Source organism: Orycteropus afer, unplaced genomic scaffold, assembly GCF_000298275.1.
Source record: "Orycteropus afer afer isolate SDZICR_OR568_19922 unplaced genomic scaffold, OryAfe1.0 scaffold00031, whole genome shotgun sequence".
NCBI lineage: Eukaryota > Metazoa > Chordata > Mammalia > Tubulidentata > Orycteropodidae > Orycteropus > Orycteropus afer.
In genome coordinates, this window is record NW_006921618.1 from 5,736,844 (window position 1) to 5,747,080 (window position 10,237).

Below are 10,237 nucleotides of genomic sequence, written 5' to 3' on the forward strand. Positions count from 1 at the left end.
GGACTTTCAGCCAGGGCCTCAAGGCTGGCCGACACATTCATCGTGAAAAAACCTTCCCGCCCACCTCAGAAAGCTCCCATCCTAGAAGCAAAGTAGAAGCCCCGAGATGACAGCATCCAAAGTCACTCAGCAGATTAACAGAAGCCCAGAGCTCGACTGCCCCTCCTGGAAGCTCAGCAGGTCACACATCCTATGAGAAGCCCTCCCACAGGCACTGAAGTGATGAAAGACTGGTCCAAGGGGCTGAGTGACAGGATGGGACTAGTGACCAGCAAGGTGTAAGACGGGCAGAGTATCCTACTGCAGCCCAGATGTTGGGACAAGGCAGTACCTACAGGGGTGGGGCCCAGCACCTAGCCCAGACCCTGCAGCTCTGCCTCAGACTTGGCATGGCCCAGGGGCCGGAGAGTCCAGGAAGGCCTGCCCCCAGGCCCACAGTCCTGCTCCTCGTAGCAGGGGTTCAGGTGGCCCATGTCCAGGGAGCAGAAGAGGCTGCGCTCCGTGCCCGCATGATGCTCCACCAGGGCCTCCAGGCTGGGGAACTCAGCTGGCAGGTGCTGGGGGAGAGCAGGGGTTTCAACTCCAGCTTCCCTCTCCCCAGGGCTCCTACCAGGTACCTCCCACCCCCCCTTATGGGATCCAGCCATTTCAGAGGGGAGGAAAGTAGAGCTCAGAGAGGGGACATATCCTGCTCACAGCAGATACCATTCCCTCTTTCTCTCCTCCCAGCCTTCAGTCTAGAACCAAGTATGCATGTCTACAAAGCCCCACCAGCCCATCCCAGTTCCTGAAAACCTGTGGTTAGGATGACTCTAGATTCAGTCACAGGCTGTGTGAGTTTATGCAGTCTCTTGCCCTTTGAGTCAGTTTCTTCCTCTCCAGAGTTGGGCTAAAGTCCAAAAAAAAAAACAACCTCACTGCCATTGAGTGGATTCTGACTCATAGGCTGCCATCTTTGAGCAGGGCACCACTGTTTCCGACAGTCCAGATTTGGTGGTTTGGGTTTCTGAGGTGGTAAATCTTTACAGAAGTAGATTGCTAGTCTTCCTTCTGTGGAGTGGCTAGTGGGTTTGAACTGCCAACCTTCTGGTTAGCAGTCCATTCCTATAGAATGCAAGGCATGACCCAGAGCACCAGACCCTAAAAATGCTCTCTGAAACCCCCTCTGGAGAGGCAGGCCCTCAGTTAGGAGGCACATCCCTCATCCTTCAGCCAACAGAGGCAGGGTCAGCGAGGCTCAATGACTAAGGAGCTGTGCAGTAGGTGGAGAGCTAAATAAAGGGCGGGGCCGGAGAGAGCCAATGGGGCTGGCTCAGAACCTCCGCAGTTACAAGGGTGGAGAGTATAGGGTGGAGGCGGAGTGCATTCTTACCTCCACGCAGTAGCGACCCAGGTGGTTCCGGAAGACCTGGTGGGGGACCACTCCGCATTGTGTCCGCACTGACAGACACCACTGGCTAGTGGTGCCCGGCTCAGGCCACAGCAGGAAGGCCCCAAGAATGTCCCTCCGCAGCAGAGCGAGGCCACAGGACCTGAGAGGGGAGAGGCTGAGGACGGGACCCCTAATCTAGGCCCAGCCTCTGGGAAATGGACGTAACAGACCCAACAGTATAGAAGTAGTGGTCAAAGGATGAAACAAGATAGTGTGTCACGTGTAAACTTGTCTCAGAGTTGGCCTTCAAAAAAAAAAGGAAACTTTTAAGAACTAAAAGATTTCTACAGGGTCTTTAAATTTGACAACTTCTAGACTTAATCAGTAGAGTTCTTTTTTTTTTTTTTTTTTTTAATGAGGCATTAACCCCTTCTTCGTGAGCTTTGGAGGCCAGTAAGGGCCTAGGCTTCTTCGGAGTTCAGAGCAGGACTTAGAACTGGTTAGAACTGGTTCAGTCATGACTTGACAAAGTGAAATTGGAACAGACCAAATTTTTTAAATATAGCATCTGGGATGCTAACCAGAATGGGAAGTTATAGGGCAAAGCCCTGTAATGTGAGACTTGGAAGAGGCGAGTGAGCCCTTTCAGGAGCCTGACACACATTTAAAGGGGTACAGTAGGCTGCCATCTTTGAGCAGGGCACCACTGTTTCAGACTTAATCCAGATTTGGTTATTATGCAGTACTCGTGCTGCCCCTGGGAGAGTAAGTTTCTAGCAGGGCTCCAACCAGTGATTTTTCCTATCCAGTTTTCTGGTTCATGAGCATTTTAAAAATTTGGATCTGTTCTGGTGTCACTTCGTCAGCCATGACTAAATTGGGCTGATGTGGTTTGAAGCCCTGGTTCAGAGCTAACATTTAGGGAGCAGGTGCCCTGTGACAGGCCAGGTGCTGAGGGCTTCACCTTGCCTCATTTGATCCTTTCCACAGCCCTGCAATAAAGGCCCTTTATTATCCCCATCTTACATTTGAGGATACTGAGGCTTACATAGGGCCTGTGGTCAGTGAGATTGGGTGGAATGTGCATGTCAGGGCTCTGGGGAAGACCACAGCCCCTCTCTCTGCCCACCCAAGGGACTAGGCATCTGGCCAGGTTGGGTCCCTCCTACCTGGAGATGCCAGCAAAGGCCCAGATGTTCTCTGTCAAGCTGCCCTCACTCTCCACCAGACATGCCGGGCCACTGGGACTCCGTGGCCATGCCTCCCATGCTGCAGGGACTATGGAGACAACCCAAGAAGGGGTCAGCAAGAGAGGGTCATCTCCCAATGCCTGCCCGTCTCACCCCTACAGGCCTCATTGCCCCCATGCTTGTCTCCTCACCAAGCCTCCTCCATGCCACCCTTTAGGCACACATCCAGTCCCCAAAAAAACACTCCCCACAGGCACACCTCCATTAAAGCCCTTGGGTGCAGACTGGCTGCCAACACTCTGGTGCACAGGCACCTATTGGAGGGCAGTCACAGCTTTGCAGAAATGTGCATTTAAGCCACCCTCTCTCACAGGCACAGATGCATACAGGTATGTGCCCCAGGTGCTCACAGGGCCCACTTGCTCCTCCACACGTATGCCCCTGCATGCATCCACACTCACAAGCCTCCCGAGCTGACAGCTGCAGCTGAGTCTCATAGGTGCAGGTGCGGTAGGCCCCTGAGCGGATGACTTTGCTGCGAATGGCCTTCTTGCGCACCAGTGTGGGAGAGCAGTAGGGATTCCCCCGGCGGGCATGGCGGGTGCTCCCACGGCCTTCCAACTCTAGTAGCTCCTTCTAGGGCACCAAGAGGAGCCATGGAGGTAGGTGGGCAGACTCAAACTACGTGAACACCCCCCCCCCACTGACACCCAGTACCCATGTGCTCCTCAGGACTCCCAAGCCCCTCACCCAGTTCCCTTGCCCGCTGCCCACTCCCTGGCTGGGGTACTACATACCCCACTGCCTGCTGGTCCCTCTGCTGGCAGCCGCCGGAAGGAGACCAATGCATGGACATTTTGTGAAAGCTGATCACGGCCGAAGGGCTCCCGCACCAGGCCAGGGATTTCCCCAGGACTGGGCAGTGGCTTCAGGGGCATATCCCCTGCAGTCCCTGAGCAAGGCTCTGGCTGTGCTCGCTCTTCAGGATGCTGCAAGAGGTAAGCCAGCTGGAAGGAGCGGCAGAGAAGCAAGTGCAGGATCTGGACCTGGGGGGTTGGGGGTGGGCTCAGTTAGGACAGGCCTCCTCGGAACTCCTTAGACATCAGTCCACTCACCATGAGTACACGGCTAGCCCTCTGGCTGGGGATGCTCCTCCTCATTCTACCTGGGGAAATATGTATTTATTCCTCAAAACCTCACCACCATGCAGCCTCCTCTATCATTTCTTTTATACATTGAACAAATACTGAACAGCCATGGGCTAAATGCATTCCTACCTCCTAGGGTTTCTGTACTCCCACCCCCACACTGTCTGCACCCTCTGAGAGGAATGGCTAAGAGCCCAGGCTCTGGAGTCACAGTACCCAGGTTCCAATCCTGGCTCTGCTACTTAGCAGCTGCTGTGTGATCCTGGGCAGAGCATGGCACCTCTCTGTGCCTCTGGTTTGCCATCCCCACCTCCCTAAGCTTCTTTGAGGAATCAGTAAGGTAGAGCAGAGAGAACTCCCAGCACCTGGCTGGGGCTAGTACATTCTACCCTGTTCCCCAACACACTGTCCAGCCCCTACATGTTGGAACCATGCCCTCTGGAAGATTAAGGATCCTATCTCAGTCACCTGTCACTCCAGTAGCCAGAAAAGGATCTGGTGTAAAAGGGTAATGGCACATGCTCACTGCACAGAATGAAACCGAGCCCCTGCCTGCCACATAACTGACGGCCACAAGGCTCTGTTGTTCATGACAGTCACACTGGCCCTGATTGCCAAGATCCATCCACCCACCCATTCACCTCCACCCAACTGCACAGAGACAGGCACTGGGTCAGTTCAAGACAGATTCAGTCTTTGCTGTCAAAGAAGCTAATTGTCTGTGATTGGGGACAGTCCAATGATGAAGTGTGGTTCATGTCACAGGACCCAGAGTCATCAGGGTGGGCTTCAGACACATGGGTTGTGCCTTGAAGGTAAGCCTGGGGTGTTTTCAGGGTGAGAAGGGGAGGGGAACTCCAGGAAGAGAGGACACAATGTGCAAAGGCCTGGAGGGGTCACCCTCCAGTTTTGAGCTGCAGAATCAGGTCCCCCTCTTAGGCCCCAGGGGACACTGAGGCCACCTGTTTGCACCTGAGGAGTCCTCCATGGGCAGAGCTGCAGAAGGAGCCAGTGTGGGGATGGCAAATGCCCAGAGGGAGTTCAAGACAGTTTGGCTGAGCTGGAACCTGCCCTGACGCCCAGCTTCCATGGCAGTTCCCTGCCTTGGGCCCAGATACCTCTCCAGGTTGGCTACCCACAAAAAGGTGGCAGAAGAGCTTGTTGGCTGGGCTCTGTGGGTTTCGGGCAATGAAGGCAAACTGGCAGTCGGCCGGGCACCAGGTGGAGTGGAGTATACGCCTCAGGGCATGAGCCATCAGGAGCACCTGGGGAAGTGGCACACAGGCCCTGTCAGACCTGCCACTTGGCCTGAAGCTGCCAGCCCTGCTGGTCCCCCCGTACCTGCTGGCAGCCTCCCAGGGCCTGCTCGCCCACCTGCCCAGCTTGGGGCCCACCTGGATCATGAGGTGAAGAAATCCTCCCTCCCTCCAGGCCCTTTGACCCTGCTTCAAATCTAAACCCCTATGCTTTACAAGGCTGCAGGGCTTGGATCGCGGCTCCCTGCTGTGAGTTTGGGTCACCAGGCCTGCACTTGAGAGGCACCAGGAAGAGGAAGACAAGGAAAAGCAGAAGGATGGTCATCTGAGAAGGAACCCCCCAAATGGTCTCCAGCTTGAATCTGGTCTTCCTTCTACTGCCACAAGAGGCCATCCAGAACAGGTGGCCACAGGCTACCACTGAGCAGGCCTATAAAAAGCAGGGAACCCATAGAAATGCGGCCAAGCTTTAGCCACAGGGGGCTGGATGTTCCTGATGCTCATGCCAGAAGCAGCCCAGAAAGTTTAGGAGAGTTTAGAGGGCTGGGCAGGATGGAGTGAGAGGAGTCACCTGAGCTCACCCTGGGAGACCGGCCCTTAGAGAGAGAAAGACAAAGGCCCCAGTAGGCTGGGGAGCCAGGGAGGGTCAAGGGGAGAGGCTGGGGCTAAACTGAGGTTGGGACCTGGGTAGGGGTGAGTGCGTTCTAGAGGGAGAAGGAGACACCTGGCCCTGTCCAGTCCTCACCTGTACCCACACAGGCTCCTACCTCACTCTCCCCGCTATAGATCTTGATGCCCTGAAGGCTGAATTTCAGGATGACAGCCTGGCGTCGGGGACAATCCTGGGTGGGAAGAGATTGGGGGATGGGGAGAGGCAGGCATTACCTTCTGAGCTCTGCCTGCCCCACCCCTGTGAGAGAACTGAGCTCTGGCCAGTAGGCCCACCAGGAGCTGGAGAAGGTTGGATGGGTCCCAGGAGACCACCTCCTGGCCAGAACCACAACTGGCCGTGTCCTGCCCATCTCCCACACCTCCCATCTATGACTTCTATCTGTAGGGGTCAGGCCTCAGACTGCCCAAAGGAAAGGAGTCACTCACTGGCCATGGGTCCTGGCTGGGGCCCTCCTCAGAGTGGCTTTGTTCCTACACCTCCTGGGCTTCACCTGCCCATCTCTACATTGGGGTGTATGTGGGGAGGGTGGATCAGGTAGTCCCAGAGGGCCATTTCCAACCTGACATTGCAAGGCTATGATCTTAATGGGGAAGATCCAGCACCCTAGCCCACCTACCTTCAGTGCCCATAGCTGCTGCTGCACCAGCCACACACTCTCCTGGGTGTCTAGGTCATCCACAGGGAAGGAGCCCACATACTGCTCACGGTTGGGAATGGATGGAAGGCAGGGAGTCAGGCCCATGGCTCCTGACTCCCATCCTCCAATTTTCCCCCAGACACACACTCTGCCTCATCAGGTTAGCTGTGGACAGTGACAGAGCACTATGCATGAAGTCCAGGCTCTGCTACTTTCCCAGCAAGTGACCCTGGTCAAGTCACTGAACCCTCTGAAGTGTCCCTTCCTCATCTTTGCACACACTCACTCCAAAGCCTCAATCAGGGAAGGCAGACACGGTAACAGGCCCTCGACCCACAGCTCCCCTGCTAGGATCTGCCACCCAATGACCACCCCCCACCCCGGGCACATTAGGGTAGGGAGGCCCCACCCACCTGGGCAAACTTGGTGATACACCTGGGCCTATAAGGGGCAGGGCCACAGTCAGAAGCCCTTCGGCCCCCTGCCCCAGCCTTCTGCATGACCCCCAGGATGGCAGCTTCAAGTCCACGAGGGAGAAGGCTGAAGAGAGCAAGAGAGGAAGGTTGGTCACAGACAGGCAGGCCCCAGTGCTCCCCGTCAGAGGCTGCCAACTCGGTCATTCATTCAACAGATCCTTGCTGAGCACCTACTATATGTCAGCCACTGACCTGGGCACTAGGAACACCAAAAAAACAAAACCAAACTCAATGCCATAGAATCGATTCCAATTCATAGAGATCCCCTTTGGGTTTCTAAAGTGGGAAATATTTTACAGAAGCAGATAGACTGCCCAGTCTTCCTTCTGTAGAGTAACTGGTGGGTTTGAATTGCCAACCTTCTGGTTAGCAGTCAAACGCCTTAGGCACTATGCCACCAGAGCGCCTTACTAGGAACACAGCCCTGGACAAAATGACAAAAGCCCTGCCTGCCCTCGTGATGCCATGGAGGAGGCAGACAGTAAACCAAATAATAAGGCATTTAAGGGGTTAGGTGGTGTGAAGCAGGGAAGGGAAAATGAAATGCCAGGCTGGGGCTGATGTGTAGCTAGGAAGCCCTCCCCATGGAGATGCATTTGAGGAGATCTGAAGGGTGTGGCAGTGAGTGCTCTTGGTCCTCCATTCACTCACTCAGCAGCACTGAGTGCCAACTGTGCCAGCTACAGAGCTAACCTGACCTGAGCCTTGCCCCTAGGAATGGAAGTCAGTGGGTACAGACTTGTAACCAGCTTGTACAAAGTGCCAGGAGAAGGGGGCAGCCTGGAAAGGCACCACCGAGGAGGAGAGGACAGGGGCCAATGGGAGTATGACAGCAAGAAGGGCATTCTGGTAGAGAGAATGGAGTACACAAAGCTGAACAGAAGCAAAGGCAGCTGGGCCCTCAGGTAGATGGCAGGTGGGAGCCACGCTGGGCTAGGGAAGTGAGGCTCTGCCCTATGGACAATAGGGAGCCACAGCAGATTCCAGGGCAGGAGCTCTGTAGTCCATAGGGTAGCCCCTGAGCTGGATGGCCAGAGCTAATGGAGCTAGGGACCGGCTTCACAGGCCCATGGCCATTCAGCCCTGCCTGACGGCAGTCCTTTTTCAAAGCCCCCAGCCCCTTGTGGGTCTTGAAAATCAGAACCAAACCAGACAGCACACTGATGTGAGCTAGGGTATAAAGATGGACCATGCCCCCAAGCCCAGGCTCTCATGTTTCCTGGGGTCCACCTCCTAGACACACTACAGTGGAGGAGAGGAGCAAACCTCTCTCACTGGGCATCTTCAAGGGCAGGGAGAACACTTCTTCCCTATCCACATTCAGGGCCACAATTGGTGCCAATGAAGGAGGAATGAATGAATCCGTGGAGAGATGATCACCAGAAAGTATGGGCGGATGCTTGCTTCTCCAACTCCTCTTTCCTGGGGCTGACGTGGACCCCCACCTCCATCCCTCATTCTGGTGGTCTGTCTCACTAGGCTACTTGTAACCACTGCACTTGGGATCAGAGACCTGGGTCCAATCCTCTGTGACTCTGGGTGAGCTGCCTCACTTCCCCGAACCTCTCTTTCCTCATCTGCAAACTTGGGATCATGTAAGGAGTTGACAGTGATACCAAGGCTTGGAGCCAATGCTCAACAAGCATGGTTTCCAGGAGATGGGACCCAAAGCCTGCTGTTCTGGAGGGAGCTTGGGAAGACAGTGAGATCTGTTTTCAGTCCCCCTTATACCAGGCCATGCCAGTGGGCAACCACCTGGTCTTGTAGGGCAGGGCAAGAGGGGAGGCCTGCAAAGAGAGAACAGAGATCAGACACATGGCCTTGGACAGGAAGTGGTTGCATCCCAGCAGTGGCATCACTAAGGTTGGTGTCACCCAGTGCAGTAACCCATGGTGTCCCCCTCTGTGGACCTCTTCCCATACCAGACCAGACAGAATCCTTAATAATGTTTTTTGTACTAATGTTACTCATAAATTGTAATTCCTATGTATCACTGAATGTAATGCAATAGTAGTGGCATAAACAACCAGCAAAATTAAAATTATACCTTTAAATTACAGTAGTGCATGCAGACAAACCCATGATTCAAAGCATAATTGTAACTGGGTAACAAAGACAGCTCTGCCTAGGGTGCAAGGCTGTAAATCTATGGGAGCAGGCAGCTGGTGGGTTTGAACCACCGACCTTTTGCTTAGCATTTAATGCTTTAACCACTGTGCCACCAGAGCTCCTTTGGAGTACATTACTCACTGTCGTCGAGTCGGATCCGACTCATAGAGACCCCTTCTTGGGTTTCTGAGGCGGTATCACTATGGAAGTAGATTGCCCCACCTTCCTTCCAAGGAGTGGCTGGTGGGTTTGAACCGCCAGCCTTCTGGTTAGCAGTCAAGTGCCTTAGACACTACACTACCAGAGCTCCCTTGGAGTACATTAGAAGGTTCAAAAAGTAAATGAGCATAGAGTTCTAGCCTTGTAAGTACATTGATACATGTAAGCTGGGCTTACAAAAAATGTTTTATTGTTTTAACTATAAAGACTTTTTATAAAAAATAATTTCAGCTAAAACAATGCACACAAATTTTATAGACAGTCGTTTTGGTGTCACCCCTCTGACGTTGTCAACCGGTGTGGTCTTTACCCCCTGCACCTCCTAGTGATGCCACTGCATCCGGGGTTTGCCTCCACTCACCTTCAGGAGTCTTCAATGAAAGAGAGTATAGGCGCTCCAGAATTGACACTGGAACAGCCCCCACCTAGGCACGCCATGACCTCCAACCCCAGACGCACTCCAGCATGGCAGTGCCCATGGCAATCTATCAGAGCCAGGAAAACCAAACAAACCAAACCCACTACTGTTTAGTCTATTTGACTCATAGCGACCCTCCTTGGGTTTCTGAGGCACTATCTCTACAGAAGTAGATTGCCCAACCTTCCTTCTGAGGAGTGTCTGGTAGGTTTGAACCACCAGCCTTCTGGTTAGCAGTCAAATGCCTTAGGCACTATGCCACCAGAAAATAAAGGCTCTACCCCCCAGTTCCTCTCGCCTACACTTCGCCTCTCTGACTTCTTTTCTAGGTGTTGCACCCCCACCTCATTTTGGATCATGATCATTTTTCACATCATGTTCATTACCTATTGTACATTTTACATTTTCAAGATAATAAACCAAAGTTAGATGTTCAACTAGCACTAGAACTACATGTTGCTGGTTCCAAGTAAAGAGATGGGGTCTTCCCAAGAGTCTTCCTTTTTTTTTTTTTTCTTTACATTTTATTGTGATTTGGGTGAAAGTTTATAGAGCAAGTTCATCTTCCACACAACAGTTCACATACACTTTGTCTCATGACACTGACTGCAATTTCCCACAATGCAACAGCTCCCCTCCCACTTCCTCCCCAGTTACCTCTTCCATATGTCCTTCCCTCTCATGTACTCCTGCCCCCCCCCCGAGCTGTCTCCCTGTGCATACACAGCCCTTCTATTTT

The 10,237-nt window shown here is 53.5% G+C and overlaps 1 protein-coding gene across 1 annotated transcript; it reads right to left on the reverse strand.

The window, feature by feature from the left end:
- Positions 1 to 353: 353 nt before the first annotated feature.
- On the reverse strand, positions 354 to 6,776 carry SH2D5 (SH2 domain containing 5). Its single transcript, XM_007935661.2, has 9 exons — positions 6,690 to 6,776; positions 6,256 to 6,336; positions 5,734 to 5,808; positions 4,829 to 4,975; positions 3,360 to 3,608; positions 3,024 to 3,198; positions 2,542 to 2,650; positions 1,373 to 1,532; positions 354 to 557 (listed from the first exon to the last, which is right to left on the reverse strand). The coding sequence occupies exons 1-9, from the start codon at positions 6,774 to 6,776 to the stop codon at positions 354 to 356; spliced, it is 1,287 nt and encodes a 428-aa protein (XP_007933852.1).
- Positions 6,777 to 10,237: the final 3,461 nt, after the last annotated feature.